Source organism: Lynx rufus, unplaced genomic scaffold (genome assembly GCF_022079265.1).
Source record: "Lynx rufus isolate CCGP_SWC_20201006 ecotype Redwood Valley unplaced genomic scaffold, mLynRuf1.p SCAF_4, whole genome shotgun sequence".
NCBI lineage: Eukaryota > Metazoa > Chordata > Mammalia > Carnivora > Felidae > Lynx > Lynx rufus.
In genome coordinates, this window is record NW_025814856.1 from 104,838,883 (window position 1) to 104,866,573 (window position 27,691).

The 27,691-nt window shown below is 33.6% G+C and overlaps 1 protein-coding gene across 6 annotated transcripts in view; it reads left to right on the plus strand.

The window, feature by feature from the left end:
* Nucleotides 1-27,691, plus strand: part of PHF14 (PHD finger protein 14) — a 210,591-nt gene that overhangs the window by 41,332 nt on the left and 141,568 nt on the right. For all 6 annotated transcript variants that reach the window (XM_047095550.1, XM_047095552.1, XM_047095553.1 and 3 more), the window contains 8 exons: nt 1,002-1,113; nt 4,273-4,410; nt 8,743-8,889; nt 9,773-10,043; nt 10,594-10,700; nt 11,825-11,920; nt 13,757-13,860; nt 15,647-15,778. In XM_047095550.1, the coding sequence (XP_046951506.1) occupies nt 1,002-1,113; nt 4,273-4,410; nt 8,743-8,889; nt 9,773-10,043; nt 10,594-10,700; nt 11,825-11,920; nt 13,757-13,860; nt 15,647-15,778 (1,107 nt within the window). The remainder of the gene's footprint in view (nt 1-1,001; nt 1,114-4,272; nt 4,411-8,742; nt 8,890-9,772; nt 10,044-10,593; nt 10,701-11,824; nt 11,921-13,756; nt 13,861-15,646; nt 15,779-27,691) is intronic.

The window sequence follows — 27,691 nt, forward strand, 5'->3', positions numbered from 1 at the left end:
TAAACAAAGGGTTCCTAAATGCATTTTTAGTGCAGCTTTTAAAAAAGAATTAGAATCAACTCCCCATTCTGTGTACTGCAACTTTTTCATGTACTAAAACTTTGAGCATTCTTTGTTTAGTGTTGCAGCATCATTCAGACTTAAAAAAAATGTATGTGGGGCATGTAAGTTTTAAGTACAAAGGTTGAATGGTGAACAGATTAGTTGAATGAGATAGGACTTCCTTATATTATATAACTGTTGTCTACAGTCTTCTAGCAATCAGTTTTAACCTGGGAAGAAAGAAAGGATGACCACCAAAAATTGTTTTATTTATTTTTTTAAAGTTTATTTATTTTAAGAGAGAGAGAGAGCGCGCATGAGCAGGGGAGAGGCAGAGAGAAAGGGAAAGAAAGGATCCCAAGCAGGCTCCCTGCTGCCAGCACAGAGTCTGATGTGGGGTTTGAACTCAAAAACCATGAGATCATGACCTGAGTCAGAATCAAGAGTCGGACTCTTGACTGACTGAGTCACCCAGGCGCCCCGCCCACCCAAATTTTAAATTGTCCTGATGGCCTCTCCAACAGCTTTTAGAAAACAGTAACAAGAAAGAGCAATTTTACTTACTTACTACAGAATTACTTCACAGTTCTTAAATTAGGATCCTTCTCAGAGAGCTTAAAATAATGAATGTGAATCTTCTCATAGTAAGAAAATGACGTTTCATTTGTATAGTGGTTTTGTGCAAATATTTAAGAATAACAGGTAAGTGCAAAATGCAGTGAATTTAAGTGAAAGGCAATTATAGTTGTTAATTCTTAGCTTGGGCTAAGCTGCTAGAAAAGTAGTGCTTATTGAGTTGTGCTTATTCCATATTCTTCAGTTGTGGGAGATTGTGAAGGTCTGACTATAGAATTCTTTCAGTAGTTACTTGTGATGGCACACACGTGTTTTATGTTTATTTTCCTTGTGGGCATTTTATGAAAGTTTGATAGCAAAATCATATTTTTCTCTCCTTATAGATGGGTTCATATTGTCTGTGCCCTGTATGTTCCTGGAGTAGCCTTTGGAGATATTGACAAATTACGACCAGTAACACTGACAGAAATGAACTATTCCAAATATGGTGCCAAGGTGAGGCAAAGTGTTTTTGATTGTCTAAAAGAGAAAAATTTGTTTATATGACTTTTTACTGATATCGTTGTTCACTACAGAAATGCTTATTAGTAATGATACTATTTGTAGAACATTTAGCACTAAATCATTTATTATTGTTAGTAATTTTCCCAGAAAGCCAGTAATTTATAAATTCTTCCATGTATTCTTAATTTAGAGTTACCTATGGGGTAAAATGATAATTGATACTACTTCTATTTTTGTGGTATTTAGTATACTCCCTAGTACACATGAGTTCTCAGATCAGTAAGATCAAATACAAACCTAATTTCTGACTTTATTTTTGAAGTGAAATTTACCAAAATTATGAAAAGAGGAAAAGGGACACCTATTATTTTACTCAGGTTTCAAGGACCTTTTTTTTTTTTAAATGACTGCATAGCCTGCCTTGCAAATCATTCTCAGCCTCAATAATTTATAAATTGGTTTTTATTGATTGAGCTTTAGGATTATAAGTGATAAAAATACACTTACTGGGGCACCTGGGTGGCTCAGTCGGTCAAGCATCTGGCTTTGGCTCAGGTCATGATCTCACCTTCTGTGAGTTCGAGCTCTGAGTCGGGCTCTGTGCTGACAGTTCAGAGCCTGGAGCTTCGGATTCTGTGTCTCCCTGTCTCTCTCTGCCCCTCCCCTACTCACACTGTCTCTCTCTGTCTCTCAAAAAATAAAAACAACAAACAAAAAATACACTTATTAATTTAAACTTAGGTATATAATTATTATAGACATCCCTGGAATACTAGAACCAATTAGGCACTGATACATTCTCTTCCATTACTGTCCCTTGGGAAATTGGGAAGGAAGACTGTGATAGTGTCAGTAATACATTAAGGTGGGTGGGAAACTTAAAGGTTTTTGGAAAATTCTGATGGTGAAAATTCAAAAATTTGACAGCTTCTGCTGCTATATGTAGAATATTCTCCTCAGGCTCTAACCACAGCCCCCATCCCTCACCCTCCAGCCTCACTCCAGTACTCTTGTGCTTTAGTTTGGGTAATTTCTATTGAACTGTCTGCAGCTTTTTTCTCCAGAATTAGTTAAAGACCCCAGGGAGAAAAGCAGGCCCAAGCAGTGAACTTACTTTCCTGGTCCTCAGGTAATTCTGTACTATCTTGTTATCTTTCTAATGCCTTAAGCTATAGTTAAAAAAAAAATAATTTGTTCACATTTTCTAGTTTCTAGCAGGATTAATACCTACCTAGTATTACCTAGTCCACCATTATTGGAAGTGAAAGTTAGTGCTTTTTGAGATCAGCTTCAGAATTCACGAGTACAGAGCCTAGAAGGGACTGGCTTAAGTAATTTTCATTAGGCACACATTATTATCATAATTACAAATCTAGAAGCAATAAAAAAAACAAGAACCAGATATTACTTCATATAACTGAAACCAGCAATGACCTCTGAACTGAAAAAGAGAATCATTAAATATATAATCGTCAGCTGATTTTTCATTATCACCTTCTTTTGTTTTGAAGTGTGATTAGAAAGTAGAGTAAAAAAATTATGTATTCTCTAGCTTATTGGTACAGTCAGTGATGTGAATTATAACTGGGACAGTTCTTCTAGACCACATTATCTATCCATTTCCTAATCCTGGTTACTTTCTCCCCTGTGTTCTCAGTTGCTTAGCATAGTTCTGCTAGCATTTTAAATGATTCAGGCAATTGAAGAAGATTCCCATTTCTTTGTTAGATTGTTCTATAGTCTTTATAAGACTTTTTGTCAGGAAATTTTTTCTTGTATTCACTCTGAAATCCCTTCAACTTCATTGTATTACATTAAATTAGTTTGGGAACTTCTTAAGCACTTTGGTTCTGTTTGTGCTGTTGACATTATTGAAATAATTTAATTTCTCCATTTCTCTCTCTTCCATTTTCTCTCCTTCTGTCTCATTCTTTGTCTCTTTTTTGGTCTCATGTTTAGATTACTATTTACTGATACATCCTACCATATGCCTCCTACTGTTACTAGAAAAAAAAAAAAAAACCTTAACCAAGCAGTAGAGTGCCAGGATTTGGGTATATTTTCACATCTATACCCAGATTCCTATTCTTGCTGTTTTCATTCATTGCTGATGTATCAGTTGGGTGCTGTCTACCTCCTAGGTAGTTACTTACTGTTACAGTATTAAAATGATATTTTTAGTGCCTACTGAAACTTTTTAATTTTCTTCTGTATATGTTTCCCTTATATTTAATTTACTTAGAATATATTTACTAAACAGTTCTTCTTTAAATGTCTACTGGCAATCTTTCACAGTTTAGCAGGTTTTTTTTTTTTAAACGAAGATTCCTATCATTAGAGTAGTTTATATTTTAAGACTAGATTTCTTTTTCTCTCTCTGTGGTATAGATAGTGAAAAGGATAAAAAAATAAATTTGGGGAGGATTGGGGGTAATTTCATTTGTTGAAACTTTCAGTTTTACAGTTCTTCCCTTTGTATTCAGAAAGGATTTAACTAGTTGGCTACATTGTGTATCACAACCAATTTCATCAGATTGTTTACATAAGATTACTTTTTAATTCTCTTAAAGATATTTTAAAAATGATTTCTTTGGTTCCAGTACCTAGATTTTTTTTGGCGAATTTCTCTGGCTTCTTACTTATTTTCTTTCATTTTCCAAGCAGTATTATGTTGTTCAAGTCATTATAGCTTCATGGTTAAGAACAATGACTTTTAGATTACTCTGGTTTGAAGACTGACTTGACAATTATTTTTTTGTGTTATTCTGAGCAGATTTCTTAACCTGTCTTCGTTTTCTCATGTGTAAAATGGAGGTAATACGTCTTTCATATGTTAGTGTGGAATAGTGGATCAAATGGTTACATATGTTAATATATGTAAAGTGTTTAGAATAGTGGCTAGCACATAGTAAATCCTTATTATTATTATTATTATTATTATTAGTGTCATCATTATTGTATCAGTGGAATTTTGGTTCATTAGAATTCTAGAGAGAATTTTTTCATATAAACTCTTTTCTTGCCCACAGTTATTGTTTTATTGATATGCTATTGATTCACTATTTGTATTTTATGGACGCTTTGTATGAGAATGCAGTCTTGTTTTAGAGATATTTTTATTCTGAGAGTTTTCCTGTTATTCCATTTTAGGAATGTAGCTTCTGTGAAGACCCTCGTTTTGCTAGAACTGGAGTTTGCATTAGCTGTGATGCAGGGATGTGCAGAGCCTATTTCCATGTGACCTGTGCCCAGAAGGAAGGTCTGCTTTCAGAGGCAGCAGCAGAAGAGGTAGGTTTATTTAAAACCATCGTTGGTGAATATGTTCAAAAGATGTCTCATAACTCTATTATGTCCTACAATAGGTGTGCATGATAGAAGAATTTAACAAGCATATTTTTAAAGTCTTTGCTTAGATCACTGGTCTAAAATTTCAAGAGTAAACAATATATGAGTTTTTCAGTCTTAAAGCTAGTTAGACATTTGGAAAACATGTTAAGCTTTTTATAGCGAGATCTGACAGGTAAAATGAAACATAATCCAAGTTGTTTTAAAGTATTAATATGTCAGCATTTTTTATAGGAGGATCTGAAATTATGTTTGGATAACTTTGCTCTGTTTCTTTAAATAAAATCATTACCCTTTCTTCAATATCTGTATTTCTATCTCTTTACAAGTGTTTTTAATCTTATAATTTTCCTTCCAGGTTTATTAGCTTTAGATTAGACAGTTTTTTTCAAAGCACATTTTGGGGACTCCTTAATCTCTTTCAAGAGGTTTGTGAGGTTGAAACTATCTTTGTAACAATATGAAAACAGTATATACATTTTTTACTCTTAATTATCTCATGAGCAATAGTGGAGATTTTCAGGGATTATATGATGCATAACAATATAACATACTGAATGTGGAAATAGTTTTGAGAATCCAGCCATCTTTAATAAAGTGAGCTCTCTAGACATTAAAGAGATTTGAAAATGTAAAACAGTGCCACCCTTCTCACTGAGTTTGTGTATATGTAAATTATGGTATTTTTAATAAAAGTGTTATTTATCTTAACATGTAATGGATTATTATTTTAAAATGAATAAATGTTTTAAAATTTTGTTTTTTAATTTCTAATGGGGACTATCTATAAAATAACTCACATAGGTCTCTTTGAGGTCTTCAATAATTTTGAAGACTGTTAAGGAGTCCTGAGACTAAGTTTTGTTGATTTCTTTAAGTTCTTGTGTTAGATAGGCATTTGAGTATTTGCTTGGTAATTCTTATTATCTGTTCATGGTGGATCTGTGGTGTACCTATAAACTTTTGGTCATGTTCCTTCTTTTACTGGATAAATTTTCAGTGTTACATAAAAACATATATGTATATTTATATTGGGTCTTTATCTTTTCCCATTTATTTTGTAGACAAGAAACAAGTAAAAAAGATAATGTAATGAAAATTTGTTGAGCAGATTTTGAGGGGTATATATTTTTTTACATTTTTTTAATGTTTATTCATTTTTGAAAGAGAGATAGCACAAGCAGGGGAAGGGCAGAGAGAGAGGGAGACACAGAATCCAAAGCAAGCTCCAGGCTCTGAGTTGTCAGCACAGAGCCTGGTGCAGGGCTCGAACTCACAAACCGTGAGATCATGACCTGAGCTGAAGTCGGACGCTTAACTGACTGAGCCACCCAGGAGCCCCGAGGGATATATTTTATGAATAAATGAATTCTATAGCAGTTATGTGTTGGATACGTGTTTTTGTACCAGCTTTGATTCTTAAGAATTGTACTTTAATTGATGAAGGGTACTGGATAAATTTTGAGCATTTTTACAGCTCTTAGGAAGACATAGAAGCATAATTAATTATATAATAAGGTTATGTGGATTAGTGTTGACTACACTCTAGATGGTGGGCAGCAGTGCAGAGGGGCAGTACAAGTAAGACTTAGAAGATGAGAAAAATCCCAAGTGAATACCCAGATCATGGAGTCTGTAGGGTAGGGTATTACTGTACTTATGGAAAACTTTGAGCTTTGCAATCAGGAAGACTCCTTTATAGCCATTTCTTTTAGAACTTATTGAGAGCTTTACCTCTCATACTATGGCAGTTTGGGTTCCTTTGTATAGTTGCCATTCAACATTTTGGGGGGAGGGTAGACAGTGGCTAACAAAAATGTGTAAAGTAGCTGCATGATGGGACAGTGGAATGTAACGGAGTCTATAGTGATTTAGAGCATACATCCCTGTATCTAAAGGCATGCACATGGAAATGAAACAAACGAAACACAATATTACATTAAGTAAATAGTTTGCATCTGTGGTCTGCATGTCTCTGTCTCTAATCTCATCTGGGGAAATTTACAGGGGAAATTGAAATAAATCAGGATGTAGAAACAGGACCTGAGGCTTTTCCTTTGCCTTGCTGCCTCCCTTGATTGATTAGGTAGGAATTCTGGATGCTAGAATAACAAAATGTGACTTTTCTCCACATTTGCTTCCTTGTTAGGTGTACTTTTTTGTGGGGAATGACTTAAGTCTATTTACATGTGTTTCTGATGTCTTCTTATAAACACTTATAGAATTGGAAAGTTATAAAGATTTCTGAACAGTGTTTTAAAACCCAAGAATCAGTATCAATAAGATTTGCTCTTGGCAGTAATTATTCTGTTAAAGGAAGTTCTTGGCTATTATACTTCTGTAGACTAAGATTCATGTAATATAATAGCATATTTAATTAAAAGACAAATTTTAAAGTAAAACAAATCTGCTGTTTGTGGGCATATCTTCTGTTTCAATTTTATATGACATTCGAGAAAGCTCCCCCCTCCCCCTCCCACCCCTTTTACAGATTGGTTTGTTAAGTGGGATTTCTTCTTAATGGCTGTTTTATATAGGCAGTAAAAGCAAGGTGGAAAAAGAGAGTAAGTACCCTAGTTTCATCTAGTGACATCATATACCTTACTATGTTCTAATGACTTTTTGTAGCCTTCTGACAGTACTTTTTATCTCAGTGGTGAGGATACATTTAAAGTTTCTATTCTTTTCTTTTTCTTTCTCTCTCTCTCCCTCCCTCCCTCTCTCTCTCTCTCTCTCTTTTAGAGAGAGAGAGGGTAGCGGCAAGTTGGGGAGAGGGGCAAAGGGAGAGAGAGAATCCCAAGTAGGCTCCATGCTGTCAGCACAGAGGCCAACATGGAGTATAATCCCACATCTCTGGGATTGTGACCTAAGCCCAAATCGAGAGTTGGACGCTCAATTGACTGAGCCACCCAGGTGCCCGAAAGTTTCTATTCTTTCTGATCTGCTTTGTGTGAATTCCAAATTATTTTGAATGTTCAAACCATGTTATGATATAATGTATTTATTATTTAAAATCGAACAATAGCACAGATTCAGTTATGCTGACAGAAATTTGTTTCACACCATATAGTTTCCCTTAAGGTTACTTATATTTCATGTAAACCATATGGTAGTTTCTTCTGTGATAAAGTATAATTTTGGTATTGTTCGCACCCTGTTACCATGTAGAAAGTTCTCATTGAAACAATGGAAATAGAGTATAGATTTTTATTGATTTTTTTTTCCCCATAACCTTTGACTTAATGGACTGAAATCATTCATGCATTAAATTTCAGTGGCTCAAATTGTGTCCAGGCTTTTTGTACTTCTAAATTCTGTGATGTTATCCACAGTACTATATTGTGACATTTGTGGATATCACACTACAGAATTGCCTCATACACTTTTTTTATGTTAAGGATACCTCATATTTATTGTTATTGTTATTATATTCCTTTCTGTTCTTTCTCATTTGTTTCTTTTTTTTAGTGTCATCATTTCTCTTTGGGTTGTAAAATCTCACCTTACTAAGAGACCCTTCTAACATAACTTGGATAAAAACTATATATGGAGAGCTTATCTTTATTTCTTCTCCTTGGGACAGACCTAAAGAATGAACTCCCAGTTATTTTTTTGGCAATCACAATGCAGATTACTTGTTTTGGCTAAATATTTACAAATTATTTTTGTTTTTGATAGAGTAAAATTTTTTTTGGTACTCTACTCTTTATGAATAAAAAATAGACCCTTTAGGTTAGTATCCAGAGAGATGGCTATGAGAGAGCTATATTTTCTGTTTGAGGTTTTAAAGTTGTATAAAGAGTTAAAGGTGATACCTAATGTGTTCAATTGACAGTAAATAGAAGTAAAAAGTAAAAAGAAGTCTGGCCTTCTTAATCCATTTTTGTCTTGGGTAGAATCTGGCCATGCATTGCTAGCCAGTTAAAAATGTTCCACTTATCTGTGTTAGCTAGTCCTGTATTTTCTGTATTTAGGTACACAAGTTTAACTAAATACAATACCTAAGATTTTATTTCAGTGTTTTTAAATCTACAAGGCCCTTTAAAGAAAAAAATAGTTGTTAATTTGAAGTTGATATACAGGATTAAGTTTCAAAAGCAGCAATTTTTATCATTGTGTATAAAAGTTACTTTTGTAATTTATTTTAGAAATAACCAACAACATAGGAGATTCTTCAAAAAGCAAATATTATCTCTTGTGTTAGGTTGTTTATAACCCTTTGAAGTGAAAATATTCACTCCTCCCTTCTGTTTTTTTTTTTTTTTTTTGGTATAGGATATAGCAGATCCATTTTTTGCTTATTGTAAGCAACATGCAGATAGGTTAGACAGAAAATGGAAGAGAAAAAACTACTTGGCTCTACAATCCTACTGTAAAATGTCTTTGCAAGAAAGGGAGAAGCAACTGTCACCAGAAGCACAGGTACGGGATTCATGCCAAAACTCATGTTTTTTTCTTTCAAGGTTATGGATTTCACATCTCATGTGTGTGTGCCAATGACATGTGAAATGTAATTATGAAGTTTGGTTAGTTACCTAGGAAGTAGATTGTCATTAAGGTAGTGAGTGTAGTTTGTAGCTGAATATGTTACTCCTTAGTCAACAGAGAAGCCTTTTATAAAGCACGTTTCCAAATACATTGAAAAATGTGGCTTAGAGAAGTTATTCTTTTTTTTTTTTTTTTTAAATTTTTTTTCAATGTTTATTTATTTTTGGGACAGAGAGAGACAGAGCATGAACAGGGGAGGGGCAGAGAGAGAGGGAGACACAGAATCGGAAACAGGCTCCAGGCTCCGAGCCATCAGCCCAGAGCCCGACGCGGGGCTCGAACTCACGGACCACGAGATCGTGACCTGGCTGAAGTCGGACGCTTAACCGACTGCGCCACCCAGGCGCCCCTAGAGAAGTTATTCTATCAGTGCAGTATGTTGCCCATATCTTTTTTTCAGTCTGTTTTAGTGTTTGCTTATGTAAAAGATTTGATCAGTTTGCCCATCTTTTAAAATGTATTTCTATGTAAATTAAGTGAATTTATAGAGACTTTTGCAGGTATTGAGAAAAGGAACTTCAGTTCAGTCAAATTAGTTTCTGACAACTCAGATCATAGACTAGGACCTGGATTCGTTACTGGGGTAGACCTTTTATTGTAATCCAAGAATATTATCTTAAGAACTGTGGATAGATACAATTTGCCTTGATACAGGAAATTCTAGTTGTCTTTACTATCTCTAAACATACAAGTAGAAATCATAAGGAATATGTTGCATTTTAATATCTTTTAAAATATATATGCTTTTCCTTTATAGGCAAGAATCAATGCCCGGCTTCAGCAATATCGTGCCAAAGCAGAACTAGCTCGATCCACCAGACCCCAGGCCTGGGTTCCAAGGGAAAAATTGCCCAGACCACTCACTAGCAGTGCTTCAGCCATTCGTAAACTGATGCGGAAAGCAGAGCTAATGGGAATCAGTACAGATATCTTCCCAGTGGACAATTCAGATACTAGTTCTAGTGTGGATGGAAGGAGAAAGCATAAGCAACCTGCTCTCACTGCTGATTTTGTGAATTATTACTTTGGTCAGTATACACACTGATACATTCACATTTTCATTGAGAACAATTTGCTATTGGAAATATTTGATACACTGTCAGTTTTTAGAAGTGTATTAGCCATACTACATTACATATATTAAGTAAAAAGCATGTTTATTTATTTAAAAAAATTTTTTTGACATTTATTTATTTTTAGAGAGACAGAACATGAGCAGGGGAGGGGCAGAGAGAGAGGGAGACACAGAATCTGAAGCAGGCTCCAGGCTCTGAGCTGGAGCCCCACAGAGCCTGATGCGGGGCTCGAACTCACAACGTGTGAGATCATGACCTGAGTCAAAGTCAGACACTTAACTCACTGAGCCACCCAGGCGCCCCAAAAGCATGTTTATTTTTCTATTAAGTAGTGCGTTGTTGTAAAATGCTAAGTTCATGTATTTGTAAATAGGGTTAAAAATGTTGCAAACAATGTATGATTATCCATATGATCATCTTTATGGCTAGCTTCTTCCTTTGTGTGTTTTGTACATCAGCTTTTATTTTCTAATAAGTAAAATTGGATATTTAATTTAAATAGAGAGAAATATGCGCATGATTCAAATTCAGGAAAATATGGCCGAACAAAAGAATATAAAGGATAAATTAGAGAATGAACAGGAAAAACTCCATGTGGAATATAATAAGGTAAGTCGGCTACAAAACAACATAATATGATCTGTTGTGGATGTCATTTGTGATATTAGAGCTTTCTATGTATGTCCCATTTTGAAAATTTTCTGGAATCTTTAGACCTTTCCCTACAATTCCTACTCTTATTGAATGTATTATCAGCACTAACACTAAGCACTTCCTACGTGCCAGGTACAATCTTGAGCATGTTACATATATTAACTCATTTAATTTTCATTTCTGTTTTATAATGTGAGTTGTAATTATTGCTCCCATTTTCAGAGGAGAAAATTGAATCCTAAAGAGGTGAAGTAATTTGCCCAGACTCACATAGATAGTCAAGTCATAGAGTTGGGGTTTGAGGCCAGCCTGACTCCTTTCTAACTAGTATACTGTAGATCCTCACTTTCTAAGTTTGTAGAAAACAAAGAAACTTACTTTTAAATTATTGTTTTTGTCTTGAATTTGTAATGTTACTTTTGATTTAAGAAAAATACCTACTAATCTAAATTTCCATTCTGCCTCTTCATTGTAATGATGAGGGAGATCAAAAGAATATAAAAGCAAGGTGTGGCCAAAATGTTAGATAATAAGTAACATGAGCATATAAAACCTATATTGACTTACTGTAATGTTATTTTAAGTGATAAAAAAATTAATAAGAGGTAAGTTTCCAATATCAGCCATCTGTAGTGAAAAGAGTACTGGGATTAGATTCAGAAGATCTGGGGATTCTTGCTAGTTCTATGATCTTGGCCAAGTCACAGACACATATAATCCTTAATTTTCTTATTGGGAAAATGGTGGAAATGCATCTTGGTAGACTTTTAAGGATTAATTAGCAGAATGTGTATGAAATATCTAGAAAACTGTAACCGAATGATAAATATAGGTATTATTATTGTCAGTAAAAATGCTAATATAAAACAAAATGCTTACATTTTATTAGTGTTGCTGATTAAGTAATTGGATAGCCTCATCCCTCGGTACTGTGGCTTAAATATATTAAAAATAGGACTATAAAAAATATGGACTATAAGTATAGATATTCTTGGACACTTGTTGATAAATTATTTAAATTTTCCCATGGATTACTACATATTTTATTGGCATACTAATTTTGATTATTTATGTTGTAGCTGTGTGAATCTTTAGAAGAACTACAAAACCTGAATGGAAAACTTCGAAGCGAAGGGCAAGGAATATGGGCCTTACTAGGCAGAATCACAGGGCAGGTTAGTTTCTTTCCAATTGCTATCTCCTTCTGTTCTCATTCTCTATATTATTTTCAGAGATCAGACTTCTGATACAACTTTCCTAACTAAAAAATTCTGTTTGATTAGGGCCAACTAATCCTCTGGGATAATGATAATGCCTGAAATATATCTAGAGAATTGGAAGCTGCCTACTGAGAACCTGTAGCTTAATTTGCTTGTTTTAACAGCTATCTTGTTTGCAGAACTTTTTCATTTGCTCTGATTGTCATTTGTGGTGAAGCTAAGATGTGAAGCATGAATTCGCTCCTACCACATTCTTCTTATGTGTAATTTAGCAGTTTTAGAGTCCTTGCCACATTTTTTTCTATCTTGTTCTTATGTTATATTTAGTCCCTTCTCCCCCACCTTTTTTTTTTTTTTTTTGACATAAAATTTAAAAGGCAAACTGAAGAGATTCGTTTTTATGTTAATCTGGTTTTGAGCTATGTAAGAGATGGGTTTTGAAACTTGAGAGTCTAAAGTGTGGTTTTTCCCATTAAGTAGATATCATTGTAGTAATGAAAAAATTTACTTTATCCTTGAGCATATCTAGCCTATTAAAGTTCTTGGTGTTAAAAAGAAGAATCATTGCCAAATAGATTTCTTTGAATGCTTTTTTTAGTACTGTGTATAATTCATAAATTAAGAATTCATTCAAATAATCTGTTATATTTTAGAAGGAGATGGAGACTCCCTGTGGTACTGTGAAAGTAGTCTTATTTGTGAAGGAGTTTATCAAAGAAGAGATATTTTTCATTGTACTTGTTTCAGAAGTTTACAAAGGGTCAATTTATCATACAATTTGTGTAGACTTAATATTTTAGAAAATAATACATATTGGTATATGTTGTGCTATGCTAGCTTTCAAGATGCTTCTTTTGTGAACAGGATGTATGCGGCTTATATTACAATGAATAACATAATTTAAGAGGTGAGAAGAAGCAGTCACCTATGGAGAATTGACCTTTCTTCCTATTGATAGGTTGTTGATGGATTTGGGGAAGATTATGGTGCTTTATGTTTTATATTTAGAGAAGTTAATGTTGAGTGCAAGACTATTATTTATTTGCCAAGCTAACATTATGTTTTGGCTTGATTTGCAAGATTGTCTCATAAGAATCTTCTATTTAGTGTAAAGCATTATGTACCATAAAAGAGCATTGTCATTTATTAAATGACTTTTAACAGAAGTTCACAAATTTCCTTGTGCAAATGTAAAATACACAGAAGAAGTAGAATTCATTTGTACCACTCGCATGACACTTTTTTCCAGTTGGTTGAACAGATGTCGGCCCACCAGGCCACCGAGAAATGACTTTGATAGATGGTTGCTGTCTCAGAAGCCAGCATACTACAGATTAGTAGAAACCCAAAAAGAATCTCATTCACTTTATGGAGAGTTTGGTCCAATAAGATAATTTTTCTAATTAACCTATGGAGCACCGTGTAGCTGGGATGTTGAGGAAAATAAACGGCTTCAATATTCTTTTTGTCAAGTGTATTGTGTGTGGTTTTTTAAAGCTCTTAAATGCTTGTCCTTGTCTTTCACTTTTTAAAGCTAAAGTAGAAGTTTAATTTTCATAATGTTTTAGTGTTTCACTGAAAAGGGATGAGACTATGTAATTATAGATTTTTAATGAGAGTAACTGTGAGACAGAAACTCATTTTAATTCTTTTTGCTGGTGTAATAGCTGGTAAGACATTTCTCCCTCACAATTCTAGCATATTTAGTTGACTTGAGTGGCAAATAGAGGAGAATGTTGCTTTATATTTTTTCTTTAAAACAAAATAAACTGCATTTGTTCAAATCAATAGAAGTTGAACATACCGGCAATTTTGCGGGCACCCAAGGAGAGAAAACCCAGTAAAAAAGAAGGAGGCACACAAAAGACTTCTATTCTTCCTGCAGTACTTTATAGGCAAGTAATAAAATGATAACAGATTAATATTGTGTGTTTTTAAACTCATACTTTTAGTAACAAGATGCTTCAAATATTTGTGAATGGATTATGTCCGTATTAGAATTTATGTTAAATGCATTTGAAATTCATTTTATCAATACCTTTATCAAAGATGGTTTAGGTTGAATGAGAGAAGAGATTTTTGCTCCTCTTTTAATGATAAGATTAATGACTTGTATCCTTTAAATAAGTGGAGATATATGTCCAAAAGTTGCATGGAAATGAACAATCCATTGTCTTGGGGGAATTGGAAAGTGACTTTAAATAATGTAGATGATCATTTTCTTAAATAATTAAAATAATCTATTATTTAATGGGCATTTATATTTTATTTTACTTTAATGAGTTTTAGAGCTTTGCATGTGTTTTTAGGTAGTGATGGGTATCATATACAATCTGAATTACTGCCTTTGTACAGTGGTGGATAATGAAAATAAGTTCTAGATTTGAATCTGTCTATATTTTTTTATATGCTCAGTTGTAATAATTTTATTTCTAGAAGTGCTTTTGTTATTTGCTTCTTTGTCTCTATCGTAATTTTGCATAGCCAAGACTTCTTGGCTCAGTCTAGCTTTTCCAAACAAAATTGGTTCGTTTGGAACCACCGTGCATATCAGAGTGCTTCTCACTTGTCAGTACAGTTCATTTTTGTTTCAGAATGTATTGTAAATGATTTTCCTTTTTCACTTGAGTAGCATTGAGAACCAAGTACTGGTTGTCATTGTTGCGTGTATGTGACCCTTTTTCTCTAGGATAATTTAAAACTTCAAAAATCATTTTTATTTCTTACATGGATGGGTAGCTGTTAGAGATTCTTAACAACTTTTTCTTCACACTTTATGTTGCCAGTATTAAAAAACAGAGATATTCCAGTCATGGTGCCTGTGCTCTCAGGAGTAGTTAAGTTGACATTTTGCACAAGAAAAGTTAGATTCCTTGAAAAGTAACAAAAATCCAAATAACAGTAACAACAATGCAAAATTCCCCATTCCTCACAAAAATATCAATTGGTGTACTTTTAAGACTCAAAGTCTGATTTTGAAGAGACTTATTTAGAAATGTAGCTTATTTACATGTTGAAGATTCATTGAAAGGCTTATAATTAATGTTAAAATAAACAATTTTGTTTGTAAATTAACTTCTGTAGTTTGAGAGAAGTAGAAAATTGTAAAATTTTTTTGTTTAATAGTTATGTTTCTAGAGAAAAGTTGAGCTAATATTAAATGTTTTAAGTGATAACTAAATTGAGGTAGCTGTGATGTTGAGAATACTATCTTCTTTTTTTTTAAGTTTTTTTATTTACTTAGAGCAAGCAGGGGAAGGGCAGAGAGAGGGAGAGAGTGAATCCCAAGCAGGCTCTGTGCTGTCATCCCAGAGCCCGATGCAGGGCTTGATCTCACAAACTGTGAGATCATGACCAGAGTTGAAATCAAGAGTCAGACACTTAACCAACTGAGCCAGCCAGGCATCCTGAGAATACTGTCTTATATATGCCTCTCTGAAAAGTTCGACACCAGAATAATAATTATACTAGATCCAGCTATTTTTCTATAGTCTCAAATATTTAGAACTAATAATTATTGATGTTACAAAGAGGCACGTTTGAAGAAAAAAACCACTTGATTTTAATAGAAGAAACATTAATCCAAGGTGAAATTTTAAAATTTAAAAAAATGTGCTGTAAATAGCTGTTTCACTAAAATAATTATTATTCTAATCGTTTATTTGCTGCCTTTATTCAAAGTTGTGGAATTTGTAAGAAGAACCATGATCAGCATCTTCTTTTATTGTGTGATACCTGTAAACTCCATTACCACCTTGGGTGTCTGGATCCCCCTCTTACGAGGATGCCAAGGAAGACCAAAAACAGTTACTGGTAAGTAAAATGAAAGAGATTTTAATGGTAGAACTGGTTTGCTCTCTGTTGCAATAGTATAAGATGAAGTGTTATGTCCTATTTTATAATGAAGTTTTTAGCACATTTTTAATTGATATTTTAATATTTTTCCAACTTTGTTGAAGTATGAATGACAATTAGAAATTATATTTAAGATATACAACTTAATGATTTGATATACTAACACATTGTAAAATAATCACCAGCATCAGACGAATTAACATATCTGTCACTTCACATTAGTTCCCATTTTCTATTTTGTGGTGAGAACACTTCAGACATAAATATTTATTATAATATTATATGAATAAATCTGTAATAGTTTTTTTGAGAAATGAATTTTAAGTTAATTGAGGCTGTTGTGATATCAATAGTTAAGGCATAAATTCTGTCTCAGGTGTTTTAATTCTCTTTATTATAAGAATTTCTCTAATGCTTTTTGTTTTGAAATTGAATGAATTTATCAGGAACTTGCCTCCATATTCATGCTTTTATTTGTAATTTAATATTTTTAATTAGTTTCACCCAAGGCTTTACTTGTGGTATTTGTCATTTATGCTAGTTCTGTTTAAGTTTAACCATTCTTTGCAAATCTAGAAACATTTGACATACGTTTCTAAGGTTTTTTTTTTTTATTAGGTATATTGCATAACTACAGATGTTTTATAAAAGCTTATGTATGATGAATTGTATCCTTTCCTTAATTCTAGTTCAAGGGGGAGAGATATGCTCAAATTTTAATAGGCCGATTCTATATAGGAAAAATATAGGACATGGAAAACTTTGGAGTAAACATCAGTATTCTGTTTAGACAAATTACCTTTCGACTTTTAGAAAAGAGTAAACCCCAGGTTCTTAAATGATAATCTATATAAAAAGTCATGTGTTTGTGAAACACATTAAGCATGTTTTTTGACTTCATTGTTTCATCTCATAAAGCAATCTCTGTTTATTTTATTAGGAAGCTTCTATTGTTTCACCATTTTCACAGGATTGCTTTTTCATAGTGTTCTTTTATCAGTTTGTCTTGAGAGAGTCCTACTAGTATGCCCTTTTCGAGTATAGTGGAGTTTATGTATATACTTTTTGATATGTGCTTTTGAAACCAGAGTTTACTAAGAAAATGCTGTAGCTTATTAGAATGCCAGCAGTGGTAATAAGCATCCTAGGTGGGTGTTTATAAATTGAAAGCCAGTTTGGTAGTCTCCAGGGCCAGGTGCTTTGATATGGAGAGATGCAGTTCTCTACTTAAATGAGATTATGAACTTTTCTAATATTGCTCTGCTTGCAGAGTTCTGGTTTCCAGTGTGTAAGTTTCTGGAAGAACTTCAGATGAAAATGCATTGGTTGCCTCGGATGTTTTAGTGAAAGTTCTCCCCCAAACACCTAAAACTACTTAGGGTCCTATGCATTGGTTGCAGTGTTTTAAAGTAAAAGTAGAAGGTAATATTGGAACAAAGTGAAGTCTTCAATATCTTCTAGTTTCCAGTTATCAAATTTCCTTTGGCCTCTGTAATCAACTTAGTTTTGCTTAGCAATTAATTGAGTGTATTAGTTTTGGAGTAAATTTTATAGAATTATATTTTTCTTTAGTGTATCTCAAATGTGAGAGGCACTTTTTTCTTTTCAACATTTTCAGTTTATTTTTGAAGTTATATGAAAGATAATAAACATTAAAACAGTTTCACTTCCTAAATATTACCTATGTATGCTCTTTACCTAAGTCTATTGTATATGTATGGTAGAAAAACTAATGGTGTGCTACTATGCATCTTTTCCCCATTCTGCGTTCTCTGATGCCTTGTTGGTATTTGGAAATTGACTATGGTTAGGAGTATTTGTACTGCAGAAATTGGCAAATGCTACAGATTACCACTTTTTTTCCATAGAGAGCTAGGTGTTAGATATTTACTAACACACCACTAATCCTAACCCCTGCTTTGTTTCTGTTTAGTTCTTCTCAGTCTTTTTTTAGGAAAAGAGGTTCTAGAAAAGTCCTTTCCTCTTAGGGAAAGGGTTCCTGGACCTTTATCTCATGACTGGGCCTGTTACTGGCTTAAATTTCTACAAAGCCTACTGGTATACATTTCTGAATGTCACCAATCACTGCTTTTGCTGTCTTTATGCTGTGTGCACTTGGTAACTCCCTTTCTGGTATGCCCCTTTATGTTCACTGCTAGCTAGAATTACTATGCAATCTTTCCTTCTCAAATATTGTGTTCGGCATGATAGACTAAGCACCTGCTGTCTTAGCTTTTCTCTCCTCCCAGTATCAGCACTGCTTTTGGAAGATACTAGTTTGAGATCTAGATGCTTTCTGTTTGGTCCACACCACAATAGTTGATTGGTTATGCTGGACTGATTTAAGACATGTAACAGGAAAGAAGAAATGGATAAAGATGCAGAAGTAATTATTGGTGGAGAGTAGGGAAGTTGAATAAGTTCACATTAGACAGGCTCTGACTTTTCAGTGAAATAGAAGTAGTCTGTGGAGAGGTAGAGGACCTGGGGTGATGATGGGAACTTAAGAAGACAGGAGATAGTTTCCAACAGTTACTGTGGGAAAAAAAATAGATAAATGACCTGCTGAGGCCATATATATACATATACATATACATATACATATATATATATATATATGCATACGTATGTATATATATATATATGCGCATACGTATGTATATATATGTGTATATGTGTATGTGTTTGTATATATATATAGTATATACTGAACAGGAATGTTCAGTGAATTAGTTTAGTAAGTTTGGTTAATTGCTTTTTCTCCAGTGATGTTCAGCTGTCCAGGAGTAGGAGCAGGAGAGAAACCCAGGATCTTCTAAGGTTGGATTAGGGGTGACAAATCAGATGAAGAGTGCTTGGTGGATGGGGAATTTGGCAGGTGATAGACTAGTGAAAGTATACTGTTTGGATTTACTTCTAGTGTTAGAAATCTATTTTGTCTTGCTTTGAGTTTATGTTATCTTGGTATGTTTCTTTTTAAATATATGATCTTGTATACTGCCTTACATTCTTCTAAGACAAGCGTAATACTGTATAAATTAGTAAGGGTTTGATTTAGTAGAATAGCCCAAATAATAAGTAATTCTTTTAATTTTAGAGTAATCTATGTTTCCACCACCCACCTGATCAGAATTTGTCTTGCTTTTTCTAATTAAAGAATATTCTGGGGGCGCCTCAGTAGCAATTGGTTAAGTGTTTGTCTCTTAGTTTAAGCTCAGGTCATGGTCTCATGGTTTCTGAGTTTGAGGCCTGTGTTGGGCTCCATGCTGGCAGTGGAGAACCTGCTTGGGATTCTCTCTCTGTCTCTCTCTCTCTCCCTCCCTGCCTCCCTCTCCCTCTCTTCCCCTCCCTCTCTGCTCCTCCCCTGCCCCCACCCTCATTTACTCTCTCTCTCTCAAAATAAAAAGGAATATTCTGAAGGGTATTATTTGACAATTAGATAATTGAGTAATATTTATTATATCCTTTTATTCCTTGGATATACTTTTGTTTATTAAGATAAAAGAAAATCTATAGCACAAACTCTTCAGTGAAGAATTTACGGAAGGTTTCTTCCCCTATTTTTAATAATTTATCCTCCCTTTCTTCCATTAACTCTTTCCTTTTTTATTGAGAGATAATTGACATAAAATATTGGATTAGTTTTAGGTGTACATATTGTGAAATGATTACCACAGTAAGTTTAGTTAGCATCCATTCCTATACATAGTGACTTTTTTTTTTTTGTCTTTATGATAAGGACTTTTAAGATCTACTCTCTTGGTAACTTTAAAATACACAATACAGTATTAATAACTCTAGTCATCATGTTGTATGTTACATCTCCAGGACTTATTTATGTTTTAATTGGGATTTTAGACCTTTTGACCACCTTTACCCCTTTAGCACCCACCTCCTGGCCTCTGGCAACCACCAATCTGTATTCTTTATTTATGAATTTGTGGGTTTAAAAAAATACTCCATATATAAGTGAGATCATACAATACTTGTTTTTGACTTATTTAGCATAATTCCCTCAAGGTCCGTATATGCTATTGCAAATGGCTAGGATTTTCTTCTTTTTTATGGCTGAATAATATACCATTATATATATATCTCTCCCACAGTTTTTTTTATCCATTCATTCATCAATAGACACAGGGTGTTTCCATATTTTTGCTATTATAAATAATGATACATGAACATTGGAATATAGATATTTTTCAAGGTAGTGATTTTTCCCTTGGCTGTATACTGAGAGGTGGACTTGCTGGATCATATAGGCATTCTATTTTTAATTTTTTGAAGAATTTCCACACTATTTTTCATAGTGTCTGCACCAGTATACTTCCCTGCTAACAGTGTCTGAGAGTCCCCTTTTTTCCACACTTATTATTTCTTATCTTTTTGATGACAGTTGTGCTAACAGAGTTGATGTGATAGCTCATCGTGGTTTAGGCACCAGTGAAAATTTTCCTCTAAAAAGAGGAGAAAATATGGGAAAAGGCTTAGAGATGAGGGAAGAAACAAATTTTGGTATGGAATCTTTGAAGACTGAAGGAAGTAAGTTGTAAAGGCAAAAAAAAAAAAAAAAGGCAAAACATGAATTATGTATAATATTTGAGGAATAAAGTATCATTGCATTTATTACATTTAAGGACTCATAAGATCCTTTTTTCTCTGATGTATGCAAATAACTTTTTCTATAAATTGAATTAGTCTTCTTCCTTGTCTTAGCGTTAATGAATGAAATATTTTTTCTTTGGTAGTTAAAAATTTTTAACCCCCCTTCTGAACATAAGTTGCAATGTATGGTGTAGGAGATGAAGAAGATACAGCAAATGAGAAAATCTCTTGGTATTTCATTTCAGTATGAAGGTTGTTCTTTTCTATAAATTCCTGACATGAACTTTTATTACTTTAAAATTCCTTTTTAATTAATTCAATATTTGATTACCTAAGATTATTTTTAATATTTTGCATGGGAATTATAAATTACAGGATTCTCTAACCCTTAGTAGAATATATTAAGTAAAAATACAGAGGATTAAATATATAGGATAGCAGCTTAGTGGGTTATTACAAGAAGCCAGGTATGTGTTTTGACATTATGAAAGATAATTATGACTTTACCCCCAAATAATACTTAATAACATTGAATTGGACAGGCCATGGTTTTATCCTAGATTATTATTTCTTAGGACCTATTGTACTGATTAGTGTGGCAAATATGCTTTTTCATATCTTAAAGGATACATAAAAGAGACTTTAGTATTTAATACACTGTTGGAAAAATTTCAAGTAGTGTGTCCATCTATGTGACTCTGTACTGTAACTATCGTGTCAGTTGTTTTGAAAAGAAATAGATAAATTTCTTCATTGGTGGTTACATTTTGTTTTGATTTTCTGTGTTGTTCAATGTTTTGTGGAGTTCAGGGAATAATGGTACTACTGTCATAAGGCTCTAATGCAAGTTTTTTTGTTACTTAAATGTATTTTGGTGAGGATGAGAAATGACCATGAGAAATTAGAGAATGTTCTGACAAGGGTTATAGTTACAAAATGAGAAACAAAAGGGAAAAAAACTCAATTAAAAAAACAACAACAATGATTTGTCCTAAAAAAGGGACTTGTTTCCATACCCCAGAAATTCATGTATATTAAAAATGAATTGGAACTGTCTGAGAAACTTTGACTACATTTCACATCAACTGGTAGAAATGATCACTTAAGGTTATAATCTGTAAATGCAAGGAACTGGCCCTTTTCTGTGATATAACTTGATATCTTTCTATAGGCATTTCTGTTTTAATGTTTGTTGTATTTGTTACTATTTACTAATGGTATTTAACGTTTGTGGGGTTTTCACAATTTAGGACTGCCAATAGATTATTTCAAAATATGTTAATTATTTCAGTTAGGAGATATGTTTAGGTGTTTAGTTCTCATACCAGTCTTTGATCTTTTAATCTTTCAAGAGGGACAAAACAGGAACAATTTAGTGTATTACATTTTATTTGTATTTTAATTTTAATGGTAATCTGTGAATTCAAGGAATAAAGTGCTTGGAATAGACATAAAAATTTTTAAGTAACACATGATAAATTATTTCCTTGTTTTTTTCTTATTGGTCAACTTTTTTAGTGTTAAAATGTTGCTTGACAATTTTGGTTAAATGAAGGGGAACTTTTAGATACTAAAATCAATGCCTTCAATATAAATTTGTATTTTGGCAGTTAATGTATATGTCTTCATAACACATGGTATATTGCATTTAACTCTTACTGGAGTTCAAAGTTTAAAGCTGTTACTTATAAAAAATAAATATTAGTTTGGTAATGTTTACTTTATTAATGAGCGAAAGGTGTGAATTTTGACTTCACATGGCAAGAAATCTTCGAAAATACTTGGTAAGAGAAAGCTAAGATGCATTCAGCGGTATTGGTGTAAACTGAGGATATTGATATAAACTAAGAGTACTGATACATAAACTAAATATCAAACATAATTTTATCTTATAACCATATTTATAAAGATAACTATAAATTAGACTTTGAAAGAAATACTTCCTGATCATTCTTTTAAATTTGAAGAAAATATTTGAAAACTATTTTACTTTTAACAGCTTCTTACATGTTTTTAAATGGGTTTTTATAATGGGGAATATCCATATTTTCAACATTTTGTAGACTTGCTGTCCAAGTGTCCAAATGTTAGCCACTAGCCACATGTAACAACTTGAATTTAAATTGATTAAAATTAAAATTAAAAAAATCAGATCCTCAGTCACATTAGCCACATACAAGTACCCGGTAGCTATATATGTCTAGTGGCTATTGTACTGGATAGTGCAGTTATAGGGAATTCTAACATCATATAAAGTTCTACTGAACAGCACTGATATAGACTGAAGTTTCAGGGTTAATTATATTTTAGTGTAACTAATGTTTTTTCAAATATTTTATTGTAGCAAAATACATATAACATGAAACTTACCATCTTAATCATTTCTAAGTGTAAAAATTAAAAGTCTACATATTAAACAGTAGCTCCCTATTCCTCCCTCACCTCCAGCCCCTGGCAAGCACCATTCTACTTTCAGTTTCTGTGATTTTAACTACTGTCATAAGTACCTCATGTAAGTGGAAATCATACAGTATTTTTCATTGTGATTAGCTTATTTCAGTTAGAGTAAGGTCTTCAAGTTCATCGATACTGTAGCATATTGCAGAATGCTCTTCGTTGTTAAAGCTGAATGGTAGTCCATGATATCTGTACCACATTTTCCTTATCCATTTATCAGTAGTTACTAGGGTTACTCCTACAGCTATTGTAAATAATGCTTCTATGAACATGGGTGTACAGATGTCTCTTTGAGAGTGGATTATATGGTAATTCTATTTTTAATTTTTTGAGGAACCACCATACTGCTTTCCAAAGCAGATATACCATCAGCAGCAGTACCATCAGCAGTGTATAAGTGTTCCAATTTCTCTGTATCCTTGCCAGCACTTACTATTTCTGTTTTGATAATAGCCATCCTATTGGATGTGAGGTGGTGTCTCATTATAATTTTGATTTTCATTTCCGTAATGATTAGTAACGTTTAGCTCCTTTTCCTGTGCTTGTTGGTCATTTGTGTATATTTGCATATCTAATTTAAATCCTTCTTTAACATGCATGTGGACTTTAAAAACAGGTATAATGTTAGCTTTTAGGGTATTAATTTTTTTAATGTATTCATCTCTTACATTATGTAAAAAGTGAAATTACAAACCATTGTTATAATACCAGCTTTTATAATTGATCATGCATTAACCTTTATTGAGATCTTTATTTTTCCATAATAGCTCTGAGTTGCTGTCTAGTGTCCTTTTTTGTTTTCTTTTTTCTTTTTCTTTTTACCCTGCAGGGCTCTCTTGAGCATTTCTTGCAGGACAGGTCTGGTAATATCAAACTCCCCCAGCTTTCGTTTGTCTAGGACTGTCTTAATTTCTCTCACTCTTCTGAAGGACAGTTTTGCTGGACATAGGATTCTTGGTTGACAGGGTTTTTTTTTTTCTTTTCTTTTTTCTTTTAGCATTTTGAATATATTAATCCACTGCCTTCTGGCCTCCAAAATTTCTGATGAGAGATCTGCTTATAATCTTACTGAGGTTCCTTTATATGTGATGATTCTGAATTTCTGTCTTTATACTTTGAAGATTTTCCTTGGGTGTTTTTCCTTGGAAATACTGATTATAATATGTCTTGCTGTGGGATTCTTTGAGTTTATCTTCCTTGGTATTTGCTGAGCTTCTTGGATGTTTATATTAACATCTTTCATCAAACTTTGGGAAGTTTTCAGTCATTATTCAGATATTCTCCCTGTCCTTTTTCTCCTTCTGAGCCTTCCACAGTGCAGATGTTGGTCCATTTGTTGATGTCCCACATGCCTCTTAAGATCTGTTTGCTTTTCTTCAAGTTTTTTTTTCCTTTTTGTTCCTCAGACTTTGTAATTTCCATTGTTCTTTCTTTCAAGTTTGCTGCTCAAGTCTGTCCATTTTTTTTCATTTTTATTTTATTTTTTTCCATTTTTTAAAAATTTAAATTTTAGTTAACTAACATACAGTGCCATATTGGTTTCAGGAGTAGAATTCAGTGAGTCATCACTTACATACAACACCCAGTGCTCATCGCAAGTTCCTGACTTAGTATCCATCACCCATCTAGCCTGTCTCCCACTCACCTCCTTCTGTTAACCCAGTTTGTTATCTATCAAGAGTCTCTTGTGGTTTGTTTCCATCTCTTCTCTCCCCCACCCCTTCCAATATGTTCATCTGTTTTGTTTCTCAAATTCCACACCTAAGTGAAATCATATGGTATTTGTCTTTTCCTGAGTGACTTATTTCACTGAGCATAATATATTCTAGCTTCATGTCATTGCAAATGGCAAGATTTCATTCTTTTTGATGGCTAATATTTCATTGTATATATATATGTGTGTGTGTGTGTGTGTGTGTATACACACATATATAATATTCCTTTATATGTGTATATATTCCATATATGTTTGTGTGTATACACACACACCACATCTTTATCCATTCATCAATTGATAGATATTTGGGCTCTCTGCATAGTTTGGCAATTGTTGATAAATGCTGCTATAAACATTCAGGTGCATGTACCCCTTCGAATCTGTATTTTTGTATCCCACACTGGTGGCTGCACCAGTTTGTATTCCCGCCAGCAGTGCAAGAGGGTTCCCCTTTCTCTGCATCCTCACCACCACCTGTTGTTTATTGTGTTGTTAATTTTAGCCATTCTTACAGGTGTAAGGTGATATCACACTGTGGTTTTGATTTGTATTTCCCTGATGATGAGTGATGTTGAGCATCTTTTCAAGTGTCTGTTAGCCATCTGGATGTCTTCTTTGGAAAAATGACTATGCATGTCTTCTGTCCATTTCTTCACTGGATTATTTGTTTTTTGGGTGTTGAGTTTGATCAGTTATTTACAGATTTTGGATCCTAACCCTTTACCTGATATGACATTTGCAAGTATCTTCTCCCATTCCATCAGTTGCCTTTTAGTTTTGCTGATTGTTTCCTTCACTGTGCAGAAGATTTTTATCTTGATAAGGTCCCAATAGTTCATTTTTGCTTATGTTTCGCTTGCCTTTGGTGACATGTCTAGTAAGAAGTTGCTACAGCTGAGGCTGAAGAGGTTTCTGCTGGTGTTCTTCTCTAGGATTTTGGTGGTTTCCTATCTCACATTTAGGTCTTTCATGCATTTTGAATTTATTTTTGTGTATGGTGTAAGAAAATGGTCCAGTTTTCCCAACACCATTTGTTGTAGAGACTGTCTTTTTTTCCATTGCATATTCTTTCCTGCTTTGTCAAAGATTAGTTGACCATGTAGTTGTGGGTCCATTTCTGGGTTTTCTGTTCTGTTCCATTGATCTGTGTCTGTTTTTGTGCTAGTACTATACTGTCTTTGCAATAGCTTTGTAATACAGCTTGAAATCTGGATTCGTGATGCCTCCAGTTTTAATTTTCTTTTTCAGGATTGCTTTGACTCTTTGGGGTCTTTTTTGGTTTCATACAGATTTTAAGATTGTTTGCTCTAGCTCTGTGAAAAATGCTGGTGGTAGTTTGATAGGAATTGCATTAAATGTGTAGATTACTTTGGGTAGTGTAGACATTTTAACAATGCTTTTTCTTCTAGTTCATGAACATGGAATGCTTTTCCATTTCTTTGTGTCCTCTTCAATTTATTTTAAAATTGTTCTATAATTTTCAGAGTATAGATCTTTTACCTCGTTAATTTATTCCTAGGTATCTTATTGTGTCTGGTGCAATTGCAAATGGGATCGATTCCTTGATTTTTTTTTTTTTTCTGCTGCATCATTATTGGCATACAGAAATGCAACAGATATCTGCACATTGATTTTATATCCTGAGATGTTGCTGAATTCATGTGTTGGTTATAGCAATGTTTTGGTAGAATCTTTTGGGTTTTCTCCATCGAGTGTCATGTTGTCTGTGAAGAGTGAAGTTTCACTTCTTTCTTGCTGATTTGGATACATTTTCTTTTTGTTGTCTGATTGCTGAGGCTAAGACTTCCAATACTATGTTAAATAGTAATGGTGAGAGTGGACATCTGTGTCTTATTTCTGACTGTAGGAGAAAGGTTCTCAGTTTTTCCCCATTGAGGATGATATTAGCTATGGGTCTTTTGTATATGGCTTTTATTGTGTTGAGGTATGTTCCATTTATCCAAACTTTATGGACGTTTTTATTAAGAATGGATGCTTTATTTTGTCAGATGCTTTTTCTGCATCTATTGACAGGATCTTATAGTTTTCATCCTTCCTTTTATTAATGTGGTGTATCACAGTGATTAATTTGTGGATATTGAACCACCCCAGCAACCCAGGAATAAATCCCACTTGATCATGGTGAATAATTCTTTTCATGTACTGTTGATTTTGATTTGCTAATACATTTATGTTCATCAGGGATATTGGCCTGTAATTCTTTTTAGCGGGGTCTTTGTCCAGTTTGGGAATCAAAGTAATGCTGGCTTCATAGAATGGGTTTGGAAGTTACCCTTCTATTTCTATTTTTTAGAACAGTTTGAGACGAATAGGTATTAACCATGCTTTAAATGTTTGGTAGAGGGGCGCCTGGGTGGCTCAGTTGGTTGAGCATCTGACTTCGGCTCAGATCATGATCTTACGGTCTGTGAGTTCAAGCCCCGCATCAGGCTCTGTGCTGACAGCTCAGAGCCTGGAACCTGCTTCAGATTCTGTGTGTCTGTCTCTCTCTGCCCCTCCCCTGCTCATGCTCTGTCTCTCTCTGTGTCAAAAATAAATAAACAATAAAAAAAAAATATTTGGTAGAATTTCCCTGGGAAGCCATCTGGCCTAGGACTCTTGTTTGTTGGGAAATTTTTGATTACTGATTCAATTTCTTTGCTGGTTATGGGCCTATTCAAATTTCTATTCTTTCTGCTTTAGTTTTGGTAGTTTGTGAATTTCTAGGAATTTTTCCATTTCTTCCAGATTGCCTGTCTTGTTAAAATGTAATTTTTCATGGTATTCTCTTATGATCATTTGTATTTCTTTGGTGTTGGTTGTGATCTCTCCTCTTTCATTTGTGATTTTATCTATTTGAGTCCTTTCTCTTTTTGATAAGTCTGGGTAGGGGTTTATCAATTTTGTTAACTCTTTCAGAGAACCAGCTTTTGGTTTCGTTGATCTTTTCTACTGTTTTGTTTGTTTGTTTTTATATATTTTATTTCTGCTCTAATCTTTATTATCTCCCTTCTGCTGACTTTAGGCTTTATTTGCTGTTTTCTAGCTCCTTTAGGTGTGAGGATAGGTTGTGTAGTTGGAAATCTGCCTTT